Consider the following 22,279-nt stretch of genomic DNA (forward strand, 5'->3'; position numbering starts at 1 on the left):
AGAAAGAAAGAAAGAAAGAAAGAGAATAGAGGAGAAGGATAGAGGGAAGGAGGGAGAGAGAGAAGCACACAAGGCACTAGTCAACAAAACAAGAAAAACTGTACTCTTGTACCTTGTCGTCTTATTCTTATGGATAAAAAGAAACAATTTTAAAGTAATGCAGCAAATTGAAAGAGATATAAAGAAGAAAGGGACTGCCAGGCCATTGCTAAAATTTATCAGAGTGAATTTAGCAGATTTTTTTTTCTTTTCTTTTTTTCGGAGCTGGGGACCGAACCCAGGGCCTCTGAGCTAAATCCCCAACCCAGATTTTTTTTTTTTTATCACGGCTCCAGCACCAAGAAGCTAAATGACTTAACCCAGATCACCTAGGAAGTGGTAAAATCAGAACTGAAAAATGAAACTTTGACCTCTTTCAGGCGAGACTGTCCCAGCCCAGGCGTGTTTTAGCTGGTAAACACCTCACTTTTCTTGGGCTCTGTTTACTGCCTCTGGGGAGTTTTGACATTACTTACCATACCCTCTTTGCCCAAACCTTGCCTGCGCAAGTGTGCTGTTCTCATTCTCTCCCTCTTCCCACACCCCTTTGACTTGTCTTCTCCTCTTAGCTTGAACATAAGTTACTAAATAACCCATCTTAGGGTCCCCACACAGAACTCTTATCAGGGATGGCTGCTCATATCTTATCTTGATGAATGGCCCATTGGAATTGTGCTATTCTCTAACTCATAATTCTGACATCAGGTCCCTTCCTGTCTGCAGTCTTCCCAAAACTTCATGAGTAGCTTTTGCCACGAACCATTAAACGTGTTGTGTAACATCCTCAGTTGTCCAAACCCTTCAGCCCTGTGATAGTCGGAGCCTCTCATTGCTCATACGCAAATACGATAGATTTTTTTTTTTACTTTTACCACTAACATACAAATACCCTTCCTAATGACCTTGTTGTTTCTAATTGATGTTGAGAACTATCTGTGTTAAATTAAGAGCAACTTGTAATTTATTAGAATAAAAAGCTACCATTTTACTATTACATTTTGATGTGTATGCCAGCTTAGGTCCTTATTACTTTCAGAGATGATGGTTTGAAGCTGATATTACTATATTCATTTGCTTAAAAGTTTTGAAGAGTTGGGGTGACCTGCATAAGGTCACACAGTAACTGGCAGAGGTAGACTTTGGATCAGGTCCATTGGACTTCAAAGCCCATGTGCCCGACCTACAAACTGCCTCCTGATATCAGCTAGTACTGGGCTGACTAGATGGCCATATTAGGATTAATACAGAAGTATTTCAACCAAATTTTCAAAAACTCCATATGTAGTTTCACTTAATGTTCATAATAACACCCTGATGGCATTAGCTTTGTTGTCCATATATTAAGGATACAAACACTAAAAAATTTAAAAAGGAAAGTGACACATGAATGCAAAAGAAAAGCCAGATTCCAAACTCAGTTCTTTTCTTAGTTCCTTGTTCTTTCTCTGCATTACATGCTGCCTGCACTCAATGTTTGTCTGGTACAGAACAAGAGGACCAGAGTTGGAGCAGTGCCTTTTCTCCATTTTGTCTCTAATGGCCTGTGTAGCCCGATTGGCACTGAAATATGTGTTCGTCTGTGTAATAAATCTTGAGCACTGGTACATGCCAGGCACTAGGGAAAATTGTGTACAAAGGCCATCTCGGTTCCTGAACCCAGAGTTGACACTCTCAACCGGCAAAGACAATTTCCCAGTGACAAGGAAATACCGGATAAAATGAATTTCGAATAGTCAAGAGAAGACAAAAAAAATTTTTTGACAGCATCTCACCATGTGACCCGGTACCCAGTTTGGAAACAGATTAGCATCGAACTCACACATCCACCTGCCTTTGCCTCCCAAATGCTGGATTAAGGGCCTGTGCCACCACATTTGACCCGAGGGGACACATTTTGTTGCTGTTGCTTCTTACTCCTAGTATTGAGGATTGACATCAGGGATGTTGGGAAGTGCTGTACCACTGAGCTAGTGGTAAACGCAAAAGGAGGAATCTACAGAATTCATTCTTAAGTCAGACAGGATCTGTTGGTCATTAGACAGGACAACTCTAACGGAAACACCCACTGAACTTTATGTCGTCAAAGCCTGAGAGAATAGATATATAACTCAGTTGTTCCAGTTGTTAGTTCTCTGACCTTGCCTTTGCCGTCAGGGTCACCCCACCACCACCACATCATTACCATCCCCCTCCCTACCCCTTCCGGACACTTCCGGCTTGCGCAGGCGCAAGAGAAATCGCCTTTCCCAGTGGCGCGAGGAACCCATACCCATACGCATGCGCGTCCCGCCCATAAGCCCCGCCCAAGGCGCCTCCTCGCGAGCGCCTGCCGTTTCTTTAGGCGGGCCAGTGGGCGGGGCCTAAGCGGGCGGCGCGCCGCGGGCGGGCCAGTGAAGCCGGCGCCCCCGACACGTGATCTGGAACCGGCTGTGTCGCTTGGTGACTCCGTCTGTCCGTCCGTCCGCGGGTGCCATCATGGCGGACGCGGCCAGTCAGGTGCTCCTGGGCTCCGGTCTCACCATCCTGTCCCAGCCGCTCATGTACGTGAAAGTGCTCATCCAGGTATGAGTCGTCGCCCTTTCCTTCCCCGCCGGCGTCCTGTCAGGTCGCCACCGCCCTCTGCGCCTGTGGGTAGGCTCTGTGTCCCAGGCCTTCACCTTCTCGAGATGCTGCCCTTATCTTCCGTCAAGAACAACTTCCACGGCCTCGCGGCCCCTCTCGGAAACCTCCCAAGGCTCGCCCCAAGTAGACCCGCTCCCTTTCCGCAGCCAACTGCCAACCTGGCCTTCCCTGCCCGGTGACTCTTCTCAACTTTGTTTTTCCTTCCCTGATCCTGGCCGGTTGCCACCGAGGGCTTCCCAACCCCCTTCCTTGTCGCCCCTCTGATATTGGCATTCACCACACCTCGGCCACTCCTTTTCGGTGAAACTCGAGAGGTGAAATAACATCTAAGGACAAATTTGAAATTCTAGGAAAGCCTACATCTTACTGTTTTTATTCGATTTTTCTATTTTGCTTTCTACTTCTATTCCCATTCAGAGATTTTAACACCAGATACCCGGATATACACAAGGAGCGCATTGAGAAGTGATAATGAAGTCAGATTTCCTAAGGATCCATTGAGCGCTCTCACAGTAGCCCATGTGGTTCATGACAATGAAAATCACGTTGGTCAGAGCTGGAAATCAGTTCTATTTAAACACTTTAGCGAGTTTAAATGTACCCACGGATGTCTCTCTTAGCTCTCTTTCAAATCTTTCTAATCTGCTATAAAATATTTCTAAGGTGGTCATTTATATTCATGGGGTCAGGAGTCCTACTTTTAGCTGGTGGTAGTATTTTCAGTTGCTTTTCTAACTTTCCCTGTTATGAACAGGCCATTTTAAAGCATGTATTGAGGGTTGACATACCTCATGTATTGTCATGTTCTGGAAGGGAGCAGGCTTTAGAATCTTTGTCCTCAGTGTTTACCATTCTGAACAAAACAAAAGCAAGACTCTGGAATGTACCTTATTTTTGAATTGTTTACTCATACAAATTGTTGCCAAGTTGACAAATTTAAGTTCAGATTTTAGTGTAGATGTTGAAGTACAAAGAGCGAAATCTGTGTCTAAAACAGAATTGACAGTATTTTGCAGTACACGTATGAACCCACTACTCAATAGTTCTCAAAGGCCACTGTTTTTAGTGACATTCAGTGCTCTTGCCTCAACAATTCAAATATCCTAAATTCTCATTTCACAATATCTTGTGTGTTGCCAAGTCTCTCAGGAGGTTGATGAAATTCCCAAATACTGTTTTAAAAGTTGCATGGTAGCACTTTGAGTGAGTTCCGAGGGAGTTTGAACACAGAGGAATTGCAACAATAGAGAGCCCAAACTGCCCTGTATTTCTTTTATCTCAAGAATCCCTTTGGCACTATAATCCCTGAATATATTGTACAAATAAAATGGCAATCATTAATTTTTATGACTTTCTGTATATTGCTAATGAGTCTTACATTTAACGTGGACTTAACTTGTAATTATTTTTGTAAGTGAATTACCCAGCTGTATGCATTTGCCTTTGTTGTCTAGTTAGCCATATAGGTAGACATTTGAAGCTGGCTCAGTGAATATTTTATTTTGTTCAAGTATGAAAAATGTTGTAATAAATATTTGTCAGCCTTATCTGTAAACTAGGCTTTCCTGACACAATGGTTTCCTTGTTCTATTTTCAGTTTGATACTCTATCTTAGTTGCATGGTTTACTCTATGGGCCCAACTCAAAGGGCAAATTGGAGTTGGTTGAACCCAGTCTTAATCTATCCAAAAGAACAAAAAACGGATAAAGATGATGCTTCCCATCATTGACTTAAAAAATATAAACTGCATTTTCATTTGTAAAAATTATGTGGCTAAGGAGGTAGCTTGCTGGCATTGAGCAGGACAGTCATGGGCTCCATTTCAGCATCAAACACAGACAAAGTCGAGCCTGATTGTCTTTTTTCAAGACCTTGCAGGCAAGGTATTTGGGGTGTTGCTTAGTGTTGATGCTTTCCTTTGTTTTTAAAGGTGGGATATGAGCCTCTTCCTCCAACAATAGGACGGAATATTTTTGGGCGACAAGTATATCAGCTTCCTGGCCTCTTTTGCTATGGTAGGTGCCTTTGATTTATCTGGAATGTTTGACATTGAGGGCTAGAGTTACAAAAAGAAAATACTTAGAAGGCATGCTGCCTTGAAATTTTTTGTAACCATGTTTTTGAACTAGAACCTAAATCTCTGACTTGTGTTCTTAGCTCAGCACATTGCAAGCATCGATGGGAAGCGTGGGCTGTTCACAGGCTTAACTCCAAGACTGTGTTCAGGAGTCCTTGGAACTGTGGTCCATGGTAAAGTTTTACAGGTAAGAGGCAATCAGTTAATGTTCTCATATATTTTGGATACCTTTTATACACAGTTTATTCCACTATAAAGAGCAATTTTAAAGATAAACGTATAACCCTGGTATTTCTTTCTCTCAAAAGACATTTTCTCTTTATTGATTAACTGATTAATCAGTTAACGATTGAAGACAGGATTTCTGTGTAAAGTATAGACTTGCTTAGTTGCTTGGGCTGGTCTTGAATTTGATTTGCCTTCTGAATGCAGCAATTACAAGTGGGTACCCACATGCCAGAATGAAAACATTTTCTTGAAATACCTACTTTTAGCCAAGAAACAGGAAGTTTGTGCAGGTTGAAGTAATTGACCTTGATATATATGATTTTCTTCCTTTAAAACAAATTCTGAGGAGAAATTAGTTCCATTCACTTATACATACAGTTTGGTTTTTTTTTTTTTTTTTTTTTTTTACTTTTTTACTTATTGATTTAATGTAGAGAAAGAAAGCTGATTAAAACTTTTTTGTGGAGTTATTTATTAAATTTCTAGTATTAGCTTAGTGACACATTTTCTATAAATATTGAAAAGAAGCAAGAGCTGCTGCTAGGCATAGTAGTATATGCTTGGAATCCTAGCATTTAGAGGTAGGATGAAGAGGGGTCAGGAGTTCAAGGCCCGTTCAAGTTTAAAGGTAAAAAAACTGATCAATACAGGTGGTAAAATGTCTTTGGCAACATCAGTCATAGGACTCTGTGCTACAGTGGAGTATGGTCTGAGCCCATATCCTCCTCAGGGTTCCTCTGATTGCACACTCCTTGCCCTATGCTGGATCTCTGGTCCTGGTGCTAGCTGGTAGAGGTTGGTGGCATGGAGAGTAGTCATGGCAAGAAAAGTGGTCTCAGTTATATTGGGCAGGCTGGCCAGGGCCTCCTGTAGCTTCTGCCAGGTGCTGGTCCCATTTGACTTATTTTGCTTCCAAGCACTCAAAATGGTGACATGCTGCATACTGTATGCCTCTACCCACCTGGGCTCAGACACTGGTTTGCAGAAGGGTGTTGGACATCCTACTTCAAGTACCTGAAGCTGAAGAGGTTGTAGAAGCCGTTGCTTGTCTACATGGTGAAAGGTACTTAATGGCTTAGGAACACTTCCAGAAATTTTATAAACATTAATGACTCAGCTGAAAAGAACAATTCTAGACATCTGTTTGACCACTGTTCTAATTTTTATCAGACTCCAACATCTTAAAGGCCTTCCTGGGTAGGCCTGGCTTCACCAGAACCATAGTTAGCATTTCATCACTTTGTGCCCTGCTGCGTTTCAAGGGCTGGGTTTTATATTGTATATAGTTACTGATTTGATATTCTAGGTCCTCATGACAAGAACCTAGTTTGAAGGTGCTGAGCTGAGGTCCCCTGGACACACATATGTAGGTAGCCAGTTGACATCTGTAGACCCAGATGTGCAAAGAAACTTGCACAACTGTGGACAGAAGGGAAGCAGTGGGTTGTAGGATATCTTCAAAAGGACATGTATCCAGTCTGAAGGGGAAAAACATACTCTTGGATTCTTGAACCTTTGCCCACTCTTACAGGCACGTCCCATTAGTCTTACGCCTTCTAATATCCTGCGTAACAACAGATAAAGCATTGTTGCCTACTGTAATCTCTAAGCCACAGTCTGCTGGGAGGGCTCTAGGATGGTCAGCATCATTGATTATCAGGTGTCTGTGTTGTACAAGCCTTGGGGCTGAGGAGACTTCTTGGGAGTGGGAGACGGGGTTAAGACAAAAGTCTTTCTCTGTGGTCTTGGCTGTCCTAGAGCTCCTTATGTAGTCGTGGCTAGCCTCTTCCTTTTGCCTCCTGAATGCTAGAATTAAAGGTGTATGCCACTGCATCCAGTAGTTATTCTTTTTACAAAAAAAAAAAAAAAAAAAAAAAGTGTTGCCTGTTTTTTAATCTGGTAAGACTAGAAAATGAAACACAGGCATGGTTTAGCAAGCCTATAAGCCCAGTACTTGGCAGGTAGGCAGGTAGAGACAGGGGTAAAAAGTTCAAGGTCATTATTGGCTATAAGACCTGTCTCAAAAAAAGAAAGGGAAAGAGAAAAAGTAGCAAAGTAAATAATAAAGCTAATTGTCATCTACTAAGCTTGAAAATGTTGGGCCCTTTTATGTTCTAGCCCATTTTCTATTTTCTTTTTGTCCAACTCCTCAACAGGAACTCACTGCAAAGCCCTAACTGGCCTGGAATTCACTATGTAGACCAAATTGACCTCAGACTCACAAAGACCTTCCTGCCTCTGCCTTCTTGAGTGCATTTTCTATTTCTAAAATATACCAGAAGCCATATTTCTTCTTGCAATATAATCTGGGGTTTTGTAAGTCACATTCTCTTCTCCAGAAGAGAAAAAAAGTCTTGCTTATTTTAGAAGCAGTCACAATGAGAAAAGCAGAATGATACTTAAACTGGGTATCAATTCTGTGTTCTTCACCTTGGAAAAAAAGAATCTTGCCTTAATTTGGTATTTCTGCTTTTTTCCATGAAAACACTAGCACAATGGTTTGAACAGTTTCCTATTAAATAGATATATTTAGTAAATGAGGTCCTGGGAGGGTTTAGTTGTGATAGTTAATTCTACTCTGCCACCTTGTTTTTCTTACATTACTGGGGATCAAACCAAAAGCTTAGAGTAGGGGTTAAGTGTGTATGAGGTGACTCAGTGGGTAGAGTGTGGTCTGTCATGTACAAAGCCCTGGTTCCATCCCAGCACCACATAAACTGGTGTGATAGTGTGTGACTAAAATCCCAGCACTTGGGACGTAGAAGCAGAAGCATCAGAAGTTCAAGGCCATTCTTAGCTTCTTGAGAGATTAATGTTGGCCTGGATTACATGAAGCCCTACCTCAAAAAACAAACTAGGCATGGTAGCGCCTACCTATGATGCCAAGGCGTGGATGGCTGAGGCAGAAGAATTGCCATGTGTTCAAGGTCACCCTGTGCTAAGTAACTAGATCTTCAACTTTGCAATAATGCCACCACAGAGATATGTATTTCGTTGATTAATGTGTAGTAAAAATTGGGAGTTTTTCAGAAGAAAATCAGTGCTTCTCACTTTGTCAATGCTTTCTGTAACAACACACATTGATAGTTCTAATTATCCTTCATTTCTGTGTCCTCTATAGTATTACCAGGAGTGTGAGAAACCTGAGGTATGTTGAAGCTTTCTATGTGAATCCCTGTCTCTGGCAAATTCCTGTTGCTTGACCCTTCCTCCCTAGAAGCCAAGCCAAGCCTTTTCCTTTTCACCTCAATGGTGTGGTATCTTATGGGGTGGCTTCTCTTTAAAACCATCAAGATTTCTGTCTTCGCTTTTGATTTCCAGGACTTAGGATCTGCAAATGTACAAAAAGAATATCCATCCTCCTTTGACCGAGTTATCAAAGAGGTAAGAGATAAATTTACCCTGCGTGACTGAACCAGGATTATGCATCCTGGGCTTCCAGATCTGTTCCCAAGTGAAAAGAAAATCCTCAGTTTAAATTGAGTTTCCTGTTTAATTACCCAAAAGAAGAGCATAGCCTGCTGTTGAGAATAGGTGCAACTCAGTCTGCGTTAAGGCTGAGGCAGTTGTTATCTTCTTTACGTGTGTGGGTGTTTTGCCTGTTTGTACACCTGCCTGGTACCTGCAGGCCAGAAGAGTATTTTCTTGGAACTGAAGTTAAAGAGAGTTGGGAACTGCTGTGTGGGTGCTAGGAGCCAAAATTGGGTCCTCTGGAAGAGCACTCAGGCAACTCTCCAGTCCCTAATTTTATCCTTTTTTTGTTATTTATTACTTATTTTGACAGTCTGTCTTGTCGTCCAAGCTGGCCCAAACTCAACCATCCTCCTTCCCTCAGCTTTCCTCTCCTCCCCAGTGTGGAATTTCAGGAATATACCAGCATGCCTAGCTTTGAAAGTCTTCTAGAGGGGCTGGAGAGATGGCTCAGCGGTTAAGAGCACTGACTGCTCTTCCAGAGGTCCTGAGTTCAATTCCCAGCAACCATATGGTGGCTCATGACCATCTGTAATGAGATCTGATGACCTCTTCTGGTGTGTCTGAAGAGAGGGACATTGTACTCATATAAGTAAAAATAAATTAAAAAATTTAAGAAAAAAATCTTCTAGAATGTTGAAGACATGCAGCAAGTTTATTTTTATATTTTTATCTTTTAGTTATTTTATTGAGACAGGGTCTCATTATGTGGCCCTGGCTGGCCTGGAACTCTATATATAAGGTTGGCCTCAAACTCAGAGATCCACCTGCCTCTGTTTTCCTGAGTGCTAGAATTAAATTTTGCATGTTAGCTCTTATTTGTCCAGAGATGCTTTTGTCATATTATTCTGCAGCTGAAATGAACCTGTCACTTGTTTGTCTTCCCCATGCTTGGCTTCAGAACTACTCTAAGGCTGGAGATGTAACTTAGCTTAGATTTAATACAGATTCCTAGACTGAAAAGATAACTTTCAGTAGAAACTCTGAGGCTCCACACTTGCAGAGTTGGTGTCCCTAAGATGTTTGGCATATATCTAAAGCCTAACATCTCTCTCGTGTAGATACCAGCTTCTTTGAAACCTGTCATTGTGAGAGAAAGTAAATAATCCAAATTCATGCCTCATCTAGACATGATGCCTCAGGCTGTAATCCCAGTTACTTTGGGAGGTTGAAGCAGTATGAGCAGAACTTTAAGGCCTGCTTGGGCTGCAGAGTAAGCTCAAGGCCAGCCTAAACTGAGATAGACTGCATGAAGGAAGTAGAAAGAAGGCCAGGAATAGAGCTTGTTAGTTGAGCATTTACCTAGCGTGGGTGAGGCCCTGGTTTCAATTCCTACTACTGCCAAATGAATGGATGAATGAGTGAATGAATGCATGAATGAATAAATGAATGAATGAATGAATGCATGCATGAATGCATGCATGAGTCCAGCTCTGGTAAGTAAGTTTATTCAAACTGGTAACCTCCTCTGTTTCTTTGTCGTGCGTGTGTGCATGCCTGTGTGTGTTTTGCTTTCTGTTGTTTTTGTCTTGTGTTTAGAGTTGGGGAAAATAACAGGTTGAAATTCATGAGGGGTATAATGAAATGGCAAAATATGACATTAATTCCATTGGAGCTAGCGTCTGACTGCAAAACAGGAAAGCCCCATTGCCTAGTCCTTTGCCCTGTACTGTGTTTATAGGAATAGGAGTGGCACTTACTTAGATCTCAGAAGTGTGCTTTGATTGTTTCTAGACAACTCGAGAGATGATTGCTCGTTCTGCTGCTACCCTCATTACACATCCCTTCCACGGTATGTTTGAAGTTGATAGTGTAAAACAACCTCACTTCTTTGTTCTATAGCTTTGCTCTTTCTTGGATGTTTAGATAGCTTAGGGTGGGCATCGACTGCAGGGCTCTGCCTTCGAGTTCTTTGTTCACCTGCATCACCATCTTCTTCCAGATAGTGTCTTTAAATTAAGAAAAAGAAAGAGAGCCTGTAGAGTTATCAAAATAAATCAACATAGTTGGTATGATTTTAGTTTAATTAAAAAGAATTTGTTTTGGGGCTGGGGATTTAGCTCAGTGGTAGAGCGCTTACCTAGGAAGCGCAAGGCCCTGGGTTCGGTCCCCAGCTCCGAAAAAAAAGAACCAAAAAAAAAAAAAAAAAAAAAAAAGAATTTGTTTTGCATTTATTTTGGCAGAGAAGGGGCAGGCATTCCACAGGATATGTGTGAAAGTCAGAAGACAACTGGGAATCCATTTTATTTTTCTGCTATGTAGATTCTAAGGATCAAACTCAGGTTGTAGGGCTTGTCAGCAAAATCTTTACAGCTATGCCTTACTGACTCTAAAATAGTCTCGTCTCTGTTCTACAGTGATTACTCTGAGGTCCATGGTACAGTTTATCGGCAGAGAGTCTAAGTACTGGTAAGTGTTTGGGGGTTCTCTTTTTCTTTCTTTGTTATGTGTGCACTTGCTTGTCTGTATGTGCACCACATACATTCAGTATCCATGAAGGCCAGAAGAGGTGTCAGATATCCTGGAACTGGAAACTGGAGTTAGAAACAGTTGTGAGCCCCCATTTAGGTTCTGGGAACTGACCCAGGGTCCTTTAAGACCAGCAAGTGGTCTTAAGCACCAAGCATCTTTCCAGCCTGTTCTGTTTTTCACTGTTCAAGGAAATTTGTTAAAGCAAAAAGAAAGCATTACTACTTTATACTTTTAAGGTTCTTCAGCATTTACAGAACAAATTCACACTGTTGTATCATTTAGTGCTTGTGTACCAAAAGCACTAAAATATGAGAAAATGGGCCTAGGCTAAGTTAGGAACCTAGCCAAGGACCACAGAGTACAGGGTAGGACCATTGAAACGAAATGCTCTCTGAACTGTATATTCCACACCCTGCATAGTCATGTCTCTGTCTGTTGTCTGTCTGTCTGTCTGTCTCTCTCTCTCTCATTTATTCGTTTATTTGTTTGTTTATTGATTTTTCAAGACAGGGTTTCTCTGTGTAGCCCTGGCTCTCCTGGAATTCACCTGGTAGACCAGGCTAGCCTCAAATTTACAGGGATACGGCTGCCTCTTCCTCCCAAGTGCTAAGATTGAAGGCGTTTGCCACTACCTCCTGGCTATCCCTTCACAGTTAATTGTTTCACTTTAATGTATATGGATGTTTTGCTTGATTGTATGTCTGTACCTCATGCGTGTCTGATGCACATAGAGGTCAGAAGAGAACATCAGATCCCTTGAGACTTGAATTACAGAGGGTTGTGAGCTGCCATGTGGAACATGGGAAGAGAAGCCAATGCTCTTAACCACTGAGCCATCTCTCTAGCCTTAATAGATTCATTTTTCTACTGGAATTTTAACTATTCTACAAGACTCAACCAGCGCAAAAGGAGTTATAAAATTGACTTTGTCAAAAATGATTATTAACTAAGTGTTGCGAGGTATACCTATGATCTCAGGCCTCTTTGGAAACTGCAGACGGGAGTTCAGGGTCAGCCTCTACTTAATGAATTTAGGCTGGCCTGGGTTGTATGAAACCTGTTGGTGGTGGGTGGGGAGGTGGTTACTGGAACTCCTTTCTCATAGCTCAAGTGATCTTAATGTCCTTTATCTTTATTGTTGCCTAGCGGACTGTGTGACTCCATAGTAACCATCTACCGGGAAGAAGGCATCGTAGGATTTTTTGCGTGAGTAAATGTTGAGTTTACCTGTGATTTTTGTATTAGTAGAAAAGCTTCCTTGAAAATTAGGCTATAGGTCTTTGTTTAATTTGTGGGGAAAATGTTCTCAGGGTTTACTTTATGTTAAGATGTTTACAGACATCTACTGACTTAAAAGAGATGTTTTATAAGTTGGAAATAAGGATTTTTTTTTTTAAAGCAAATTTTTTTTTTCTCATAGCTCATAGTATGACTGACCTCAAACTGAATGAGGATGACTTTGAATTCCCAATTCTTCTGCACCTCTACTTCTGGGTGCATGTGTAGAAGTCGGGACAGCTTGGGAGTCAGTTTTCTCTTTCCATGTGTGGGTTCCGGAAGTTGAATTAGAGTTGACAGGTGTGGTGACAAGAACCCTAACCTGCTGAGCCATTGCAGCAGGCCTTGTTTGTTTGTTTTGTTTTGTTTTTGAGATAGTGTCTCAGGCTCACAGAGACCGACCTGTCTCTGCCTCTCAAGTGCTGGGGTTAAAATTATTCAACACCATGTTTAATTTCTTTGCTTTTTTAGTAAATATTTGATGTTCATACCTTTTTAATACGTTTTTACAGTACAGTTAGTAAACTAATGAGAAAACTAATTTTTAAAAAGTGGAAAAACTGGGGGCTGGAGAGATGGCTCAGTGGTTAAGAGCACCGACTGCTCTTCCAGAGGTCCTGAGTTCAATGCTCAGCAACCACATGGTGGCTCACATGAGATCCAATTACAGATGGTTGTGAGCCACCATGTGGGTGCTGGGAATTGAACTCAGGACCTCTGGAAGAGCAGTCAGTGCTCTTAACCACTGAGCCATCTCTCAGCCCCCATAAATCTTTAAAAAAAAATGGAAAAGTATAAAATGCATTTTAATTACACTTGGAGAATAAGTATTTGCAAGGCTTGACTTTGGAAGAGCTTAAACTACTGTACTTGACTAACAAAAATTTATTGCCTGCAATAAAATGGTTCTCTTTTGATTGATTGATACTAGAAATCAAACATAGGTCTTTGCACATGCTCCACCACTGAGCTGTACTATTACCTCTAGATTTCTTTTTTCTTTTAATTGTTATTTTATGTATATGGATGTTTTAGTTGCATATATGTGCAGAAACCACCATGTGTGGAAGCTAGAACATGGTGTCAGAGCCCCTGGAACTTGAGTCACACATGGTTATGAACCACTATGAGGCTAGGAATTAAACCTGGGTCCTCTGGATGAGCCATCTCTCCAGCCCCTAAGTTTATTTTTTTGAATTTCATAAATATTCTGACAGGAAAGGTAGCTTATCATTAGTTTAATTTTAAATACATTATTTTTTTAAGATTATTTGTTTTATGTAAGTACACTGTACACTGCCATTGTCTTCAGCCACACCAGAAGAGGGCATCAGATCCCATTACAGATGGTTGTGAGCCACCATGTGGTTGCTGGGAATTGAACTCAGGACCTCTGGAAGAGCAGTCAGTGCTCTTAACCACTGAGCCATCTCTCCAGCCCAATTTTAAATATTTTTATTTGTGTGTGTGTGTTTCCAAGTATATGTGTCCGTGCCATGGGCATACAATGCTAGCAGAGCTCAGAAGAGAGAATCAGACCCTTTGGAACTAGAGTTACAGGCAGTTGTGAGCTACCATGGAGGTGCTGGAACTAAACTAGGATCTTTAGCAAGAACAATAAATGTTCTGAACCACTGAGCCATCTCTCCAGCTCCTAGTCTGATTTTAAAGAAAATATTGATGAGCCTGGAATATAGTTGAGTTTGTACTGTGTTTGCTTAGTATACAAGGAGCTTTGGGTTCAGCCCCATAAAACTGAGCATTCTGGACAGTGCCTATAATCCTAACACTCAAGAGGCAGAGGTAAGAGAAAGGATTAGGAGTTCGAGGTTATTCTTGGATGCATAGCAAGTTTGAGACCAGCCTTGGTTACGTGAGACAAACTTATGTTTACAATATGGAACAGTGGGAACATTACCTTGCAGAATGAAGAGCGGAGTTTAAATACCAGCTCTATCACTTATAAGCACTGACATGTAGTAAATGAATGTCAATTTTTTTTTTTTTTTAAGACACAGACATATGTTCCAGGCCTTGAACTGGCTGCATAGCAAAGGATTGCCTTGAACTCCTTCCTGCACCTCCTGCCTCTTATCTACTGAGGGCTAGAGTTAGAGGTGTGAACCACTACATCCAGTTTGTATAGTACTGGGGAGTCAAGTTTAATGCCTTGTGCTTCAAGCCCTCTTATCAACTGAGCTTTATCCCTAACCTCTGGAAACATCCTTTTGCTATATCTGTATTTGGATCATTCTCACTTGACTTTTTTTCCTCATCTTTTGCCCTGCCAAACTTGATTATCAAATAGTTTAGTAAGACCATATTAAATCTCTTCTGCAAAGCACCTTGTAAATCTTTGGCCTTCCATATTATGGTTGTTAATGGTAAAGTGTGACATTGGCTGTAGGTCAGAGGATCATAACTGACCTATATTTTTAAAAGTGGGAATAAAAGTCATTACATGTTAGCATTTAGTACAGTTTTTAACTAGACTGAACTTGAAATGTGAGTTATCCTCTGGGGTTTGATGTCTCTTCAGTCCTCTAGAATGTTTTTAATCTCTTGTTTTTGGGAAGTATTCATACTGAATAGATTGTTTCTTGATCATAACTTTTTATTTACATGTCTTCATGTAGGGGCCTCATTCCTCGCCTCCTAGGTGACATCATTTCTTTGTGGCTGTGTAACTCACTGGCTTATCTCATCAATACCTATGCACTGGACAGTGGGGTAAGTTATGACCTTGGTAAGATATGCTGGTGTGGACTTTCTTTGTATTCACTGGAAGCCATTTTAGCTATAAGAAAGATGGTAATTTATTATATGCCAGACAGAACATTATACAGTAAAAACTATTGAGATGCGTGACCATGCTATTTTCTATAGAGGGATACACTTAGAAGTTCCCTTAAGTCTGACTGAGTGTGCTCATGGATTAGCCCTGATATTGTCAGAACTTCACAATTTTTTTCCCCGATACCTAACTTTAGAGGACACAAGATGGAGAATAGCTGTTTGGTGTATTTGAAGGTTTTCCACATCTGGGGTATTGAAAGGGGCTCCTAGGGGCTGGGGATTTAGCTCAGTGGTAGAGCGCTTACCTAGGAAGCACAAGGCCCTGGGTTCGGTCCCCAGCTCCGAAAAAAAAAAAAAAAGAACCAAAAAAAAAAAAAAAAAAAAAAGAAAGGGGCTCCTAGAAATCTCTACCTGAGAGGTTTTGAGGGTCTGAGTTATCTCTTGGTGTAAAGCATAAACAAGACCTCTCATAGGCCTTTTTCTATGGAATGGAACCTGTTACCCATCACAATTTTCTTCTGTTTTTCAAATATTGAGGTGAGTACTTTTCTTTCTAGACCATCATAGTGTGATGGGAATTTGTCAGTATTGATTGATGAGGACAATCAATTTGGAAATCTTTTGATAGGGTTTCAGTATGTCAGTCATCTTGATTGACATTTTTTGGTTGGGGCATGGGAGGGGGGGGGGGGTCCTGACCGTGCAGCCCTGGCTGACCTGAACTTGCATCCGTCTCTCAAGTGCTGGGTATAAGGCATGCAGCACCACACCCAGCCTTGACTGCCATCCTTTTATGTTCATCATAGGTATTTTTTTTTTTTTTTAAGATTTTATTTTATTGTATGAGTACACTGTGCCTTCAGACACACCAGAAGAGGGCATCAGATCTCATTACAGATGGTTGTGAGCCACCATGTGGTTGCTGGGATTTGAACTCAGGACCTCAGGAAGAGCAGTCGGTGCTCTTAACCACTGAGCCATCTCTCCAGTCCCCTCATCATAGGTATTTTGTTTTATTCTTTTTTTTTTTTCGGAGCTGGGGACCGAACCCAGGGCCTTGTGCTTCCTAGGTAAGCGCTCTACCACTGAGCTAAATCCCCAGCCCCATTTTGTTTTATTCTTAAACTTCATTTTCATGCTATCAGGCTGATAATTAGAAATGCAACCTATTGGTGTGTTTGTGACTTTTAACTTACTATCTGATTTTGTATGATTCATTCTGATAGAAGCTTTTTTCCTGTTTTAGGTCTCTACCATGAATGAAATGAAAAGTTATTCCCAAGCTGTCACAGGAGTGAGTTTCTTAATTTTCTAGGAACAGTTGTTTTTTTATATTTTGCTTTCCTTAAAAAATCTAACCTGTTCGATCACAGTTTTAAAGTTGCTAGATGTCTCCCTGGAAATGTCCATCAAATTCATTACTCTTTGTTAACGGTAATAATACAGTTGCTACCTCACAGCAGTATTTACCCCAAGTGGTTTTTGTGTTATTCAGCTTTCATGGGGGAGTAGGGACAGCAGCATACTGTATCTTTCACATCGCACTTAGAGAGCTGCACCCTTTATACTCACACATTTATTTTGTGTTGTGGGAGCCAGTGCAGGCATGTAAGAGCCACGGTGAGAGGACTTTGGGGAGTCAGCTCTCTGTACAGTATGTGGGTTCTGAGGATTGAACTCAGGTCATCAGCTGGGCACCAAGTACTTTCCTTGTAACTCAGCCATCCCATCTGCCTTAGAAAACTGCATCAGCCTCCTATGTAGTGAAATGGACAGCACTAATCAGCACACCAGCTAGGGCTTCTAAGGCACTTCTTTGAGAGAATGCTCATATTTTCTTTATTTGTATTAGTTTAAGGCTTTTTCTCTTCAATAAGTAGATCGCTTTTATTTAACTGAGACCCCAATTCTAGGATAAGAATAACCTTCTGGCGTTTTGACAAATGTTAACTATAGAAGTATATTGGAGCAAAAGAAGCACCTTTAGCTGAGACTATATAAAAGCATTCCGAGGTTGCTGAGGATGCAAGACTGCCGTCGGAATGCTGGGGCATTATAGCACTAGGCCTTTGAGGAAAGGAGAGTGGCAAAGTTGACTGAGAATGATGTGGTTACTTAGCTGTCTTGTTGTTTTGCAGTTCTTTGCCAGTATGTTGACATATCCCTTTGTGCTTGTATCTAATCTTATGGCTGTTAACAACTGTGGGTAAGTACTTTGGTTTTTTTGGCTGGTGCTTATACATGTTTGCATATGGAAGCTAGAAGTAAATGTGTGCTACAATTATTATGTTTATGCATACCTGTCTAAGGGGGGTTGTGCAAATGAGTGCAAGTGCACCAGAAAGCCAGAAGGATGTCAGATTCCCTACAGCTGGAGGTACAGGTGGTTGTAAGCCATCTGAAATGGGTGCTGGGAACTGACTTCAGGTCCTCTGGAAGAGCACACACCTAAGCCATCTCTCCAGTCATCAGATTCTGTTTTTAAGAAGCTACTTCCTATCTTTTTGGAGTATAGGAACTATTCATAAAATGTAAAGTGTGTGGATACATGCACATGTGCATACATAGTGTATGTGTGGATACACATTGTATTGTGCGTTTTGGGAGAGGTGTATGTGTGGAGGCCAGAGGTCAATGTCTAATGTCATTCCTCAGGTGCCATTCACCTTGTTTTTTAAGACAAGTTCTTTCATTGGTTGGTCTAGAACTCTCAAATTCATCTAGGTTAGCTGGCCAGTGAGCCCCAGGGATTTGACTGTCTCCACCTGTACAGCCCTGGGATATGTTAGCGCATACCATTGATTTCCAATTTGCAGATGTCAAGTGGGTCTACCACATCAGCAGGATTGTTGCTTCTTGAATTAACTCCGAACTCTGTTCTATAGTCATCTGTGGTATCTTGTGCCTTAGTCCTAGTAATTGGGAGGTGGAGGCAGGAAGACAAAGATCAAAGCTAAACTTGGATGTATAGCAAGTTTAAGGCCAAAATATGCTGCATAAGATACTGTGTCAGAAAAAACAAAAATGGGCCTAGAGAGATGGCTCAGTGGAAAAGAGCACATACTCTCTTTCAGAGGACCTGAGTTCTGTTCCCACCACCCACATCAGGTGGCTCACAATTGCCTGTAACTCCAGCTCCAAGGGATGCAACGCCCTGTCCTGGTTTCTATGGGCACCACCACATAACTAAAAATAAGGTCTTGAACAAGAAACCCTTTAAACCTGTTCTAATATCTGACTTAATATGTCTTTAGGCATGATCCTGTTTTTACAAGAAATTTACAAGAAATAGCTACATGGAATTATTAGTTCATGTTTGACCAACATTGTTATTTTCTGATTTTTAGAGCAGTCTCTATGTTTTAGCCTAGCACATACTTTAAAATTAGTTAAATAGCTGATCCTGATAATGAGCATCTTAAATCCTAATACTCAGGAGGCAGAGGCAAGTGGATCTGAGTTAGAGGCCAGCCAAGGTCAGTCAGACCGTGCAACTCAAGATCCTTGGTCTCTGTGACCCTCTTTTGGCCTCCAGGAAGGCACATTTGCGCAGACATTCATGCAGGCAAAACAACCGTACACATAATTTTTTTAAAAATGAGTTAAAGGATTGATTATGGGTTGTATTCAGGTAAGAGAGTGTAGTCACCAGTGTTTATATCTGTTATCATATCTAGATTCTTTATGAAGAAAATTCCCAGGTGGTTAGACATGTAGTTGTTTATTTATCCACTAATGGGAAATCTAAATGTATCAAAAAATAAAACCAAGTTATGATTCTGGCAAAGAATCCAGTAGGGATGAGGGGTTGCAGATAGAGATGGGAAGGAAATAAGAGGTGTGAGGGAGAGAGTAGTAGAATACATCCTACACATGTGTGAATTGTCAGATAACAAAATTAATGAAGTTTCTGTTTGTTGACTTGAAACCTAACTATAGGATGGTTGATCTTTCTTCTGGTGTGATTTGTCTCATTAAAACTATCTCTCAGGGAACCTATGCTGGAATTTTGCCAAAAATCTGTTGATGATGTAAATGTTTTCAATTTCAGGCTTGCTGGTGGATCTCCTCCTTACTCCCCAATATATACTTCTTGGATAGATTGCTGGTGCATGCTACAAAAAGCGGTATTTATCTCTTGTGTTTGTTTTTGTTCTCTTAAATTACCAGCTGGAGTAAAGAAGTAAAATCCCTACATGTTAACCACAAGCTATTTGAATGACAGGATGAAAGTTACAAATAGAATCCAGAAAGATAATTTTCCTAGTTATTTAAGTAATAACCTGATTTCAAACTCGTTTCCAAACTCGCTCTTATTTTAGTGCCGAGGATTGAATCCAGGACCTCACATAGGCTGAGCACATGCTCTGCACTGAACTCAGCCCAGCAGACTTGTCTTTCTGTAACTCCTGAGAACCTCTTATGTACTACTTTTCCCACAGTTAGATGTGAAGTCTGAAAATAAGACATTATCTACTTGACAAAAGTTTGTCAAAGTGATACCTACAGAACTAGCTGCTTGCTTCCTGTTTTGTTAGTGGACGAGTTTGTCAAAGCTTTAGTTTATGGTTACTGCTGCGAGTTACATCATTGACCAAATATTTTTTGATCAATCTAGACAAAGTTTTAGTAGGCACTAAGATAATGGATAGGCTGTCCACTAACTTTAGCATGGGATCACATAAAATGGCCATCAGTTTACATATAGTTTTGAGTGGCAAGCACTTTTTAAAGGATTGCAGAGAAAGGATATAAAGAAGGTCTTTGTTGCATTACTTCAGAGTCCAGGATACAGATGAGAAAGGCTTTGTTTACAGAACTCAGGCTCTCCCAGACTAGACTCTGATGAAAAGGTCCAGTTGTTACTATGGTTACTTTGCTCACTGTTCATGCTAGCTGAATCCAAGCTAGACTCTTTGAATGAGTTCAGTACCATTGATGTCATGGGTTTCCTTCTGAGTTTTACACCCCTTTCTTGTTTTAATTTGGTCTGGTGCTGTTATTATTTTGTTTTGGTTTTGTTTCCTGGAGTGCTAGGGATCAAACCCAGAGCCTTGCAAATAATAGGCAAGGGCTCTGCCACGGTGCTACCTCTCCATGACTGTTTTTCAGTTTCTTTTTGTAGTGCTGGTCATTGAACCCAGCTGGGGTCTTGCACATGTGTGGGAAACACTTCAGCCCTTCTCCAGACCAGATTTTAACTGTTTTATAAGACAGTCTCCTACTGCAGTTCCCATTTCTAAGTAATGCCCTGTTGTAGGAGGAAAGAACATAGAAAAATGGAATAAGGTGCCAGAGAAACCTTATCTGAGAAACCATTGATTCTGTATGTGCTTAGAAAAGCAGCAAAGTTTTATTAGTCATCTGTGATATATCAGATACATGCTTAGCATTTTCCACGACATTCCTGCAAAGCCTGTGAAGATCTGGGTTACTCATATCTTACTCAAACAACAGTGTTTCATACATGAAGGAGCTGATATAAGAGGTACTTGGTGAAAATTCTGTAACACAGCCTTCCTGGTGGGTCCAGTCTTATCGTAGTCATTTCAGTCACATCTCCTAGAAACCTGTCCAGCTCTAAGTGCTGGTTTAGATTGGCCGTGTTCATCTTCATGCTAGACTTTATATTTCTGTTTCTTTTCTTTTCCAGGGAAATATGAGCCGAGGAAACAGCTTGTTTTTCCGGAAGGTTCCTTGTGGGAAGACTTACTATTGTGACCTGAGAATGTTAATTTGAAGATGTGGAGCAGGGACAGTGACATTTCTATAGTCCCAATGCACAGAATTATGGGAGAGAATGTTGATTTCTATACAGTGGCACGCTTTTTTAATAATCATTTAATCTTGGGAAAATGGAGGTGATTGGTGTCTGCTTTTTTGTTCTTTTTCCTAGCACAACATCATTTACCACTAGTGTTCCCCAGTAGTTATTTGAAGTGGGGCATTTATTTCTCCAAATTCTTGTTTTAAACAGAAAACAGACGTATTTTCCTAAATATTAAGCAGGTTGTCATGTAGATTTGAGTCAGGTTTGTCAAATGAAGAATAGAATTCCAATTAGAAGGAACTAATTCCATAAGAGTTGATAAATTAAGAAAGGATACCATGTGGGAGTTTATGATTACCTGAGTACATAGATGCTAGAAAGTCAACAGCAACCAGCAGTCTACCTCCCACCATGTTTCCAAGCAGTTGACCCATCTTATCTCTTAATGCTGCTGAGTAACTGTAGCTGTATGCCTTCTGTTACTATAGAAGAGAAAGTTGTCACCACCAACAGAAAGGTCAGTTACACAGGCTTAAGCAAGATTTGGGGAGAAAATATGATGGCCTTTCACTCCAAAGAAGCTCTTGACTTCTTGTAGCACAAGAAGCAAACACCGTAGCACAACAGTAGCCCCTCAGTGCTCAGTGCCCTCCAGCCTCTAAGGTCTGTCTTCACTGCGATTCCATTACTATAAGCTCCTGCTCCTAAGCATTTGTTTCCTTTTTGTTACTGCAGAAGGTGAGTAGTTTGTTTTCATTTGTGATGATGCCCTTGAAAAGTGTATCTGTACCTCCTTATCTGGTGACCAGGTTCCTAGGATATTGTCCAGCTCGCATGTCAGACCCTCAGTGAGGCTTGTTAAAAACACTTACTGGAGGAAAATTCACTTTACAATGAAAATTCTCAACTCAGGCATTGAGATTCTATTCACTCAGGCCTTTTAACGTCAGGTTAAAATGCTCGTAAGATGAGAAAGCCCTAAGGTGTCAATTGTTTAAGTAAATTCACTGGTACTTTGCCAAATGAGTAAGCACTGACTTTGCTGCTTTTAGACTTCTGTCAATGCAGCAGAGGCCATGATGTTAGGTAGTGTGAGCGAGCAGGGTCTTCTGCTCAGGGTTAGGGAGGGATGCAACCAGAAGCTCATAAGTAGCTTAGTTTGAAATGTCTTTGATGTCAAAAGTACTTTGTCTCAAAAGTAATGTAAATTTTATATTCTATTCAATACTATCTGCATCTGTTTTAATATAAAACATGTTTTGCATTACCTACTCTTTTCTCCCAAAAAAAGGTCAAGTAAAAATGATCTAGGAAAATGCACCATGTTTATCCTGCTGCTTCTGTGTACACACACTCCCCTGTTCTGAGAACATAGCTGACTGTGAGAACCAGGCCACCACCAGAGGGCAGCAGGACTTTGGTTTTGCCTATGCATTTTGGCCTGCTGTATTTGCCATGGTTTAGAATTACTCAGTGAAAATAGTCTCATTTGTAGAGCTAAGGTGTGACTTAGTGGTAGAGCACT

At 41.0% G+C, this 22,279-nt stretch overlaps 1 protein-coding gene across 2 annotated transcripts; it reads left to right on the forward strand.

The window, feature by feature from the left end:
- The first annotated feature begins 2,433 nt into the window (after positions 1-2,433).
- On the forward strand, positions 2,434-22,074 carry Mtch2 (mitochondrial carrier 2). Of its 2 annotated transcripts, none has more exons than NM_001106488.3 (13): positions 2,434-2,601; positions 4,593-4,677; positions 4,820-4,926; positions 8,089-8,115; positions 8,289-8,351; positions 10,173-10,230; positions 10,796-10,847; positions 12,057-12,116; positions 14,825-14,918; positions 16,231-16,278; positions 17,123-17,190; positions 19,036-19,111; positions 20,638-22,074. In NM_001106488.3, the coding sequence occupies exons 1-13, from the start codon at positions 2,515-2,517 to the stop codon at positions 20,722-20,724; spliced, it is 912 nt and encodes a 303-aa protein (NP_001099958.2). In that variant the 5' UTR covers positions 2,434-2,514; the 3' UTR covers positions 20,725-22,074. Both variants share the same exon structure in this region, with proteins under 2 accessions (NP_001099958.2, NP_001304259.1).
- The last annotated feature ends 205 nt before the right edge of the window (positions 22,075-22,279 follow it).

This window comes from Rattus norvegicus, chromosome 3 (assembly GCF_036323735.1).
Source record: "Rattus norvegicus strain BN/NHsdMcwi chromosome 3, GRCr8, whole genome shotgun sequence".
Lineage (NCBI taxonomy): Eukaryota > Metazoa > Chordata > Mammalia > Rodentia > Muridae > Rattus > Rattus norvegicus.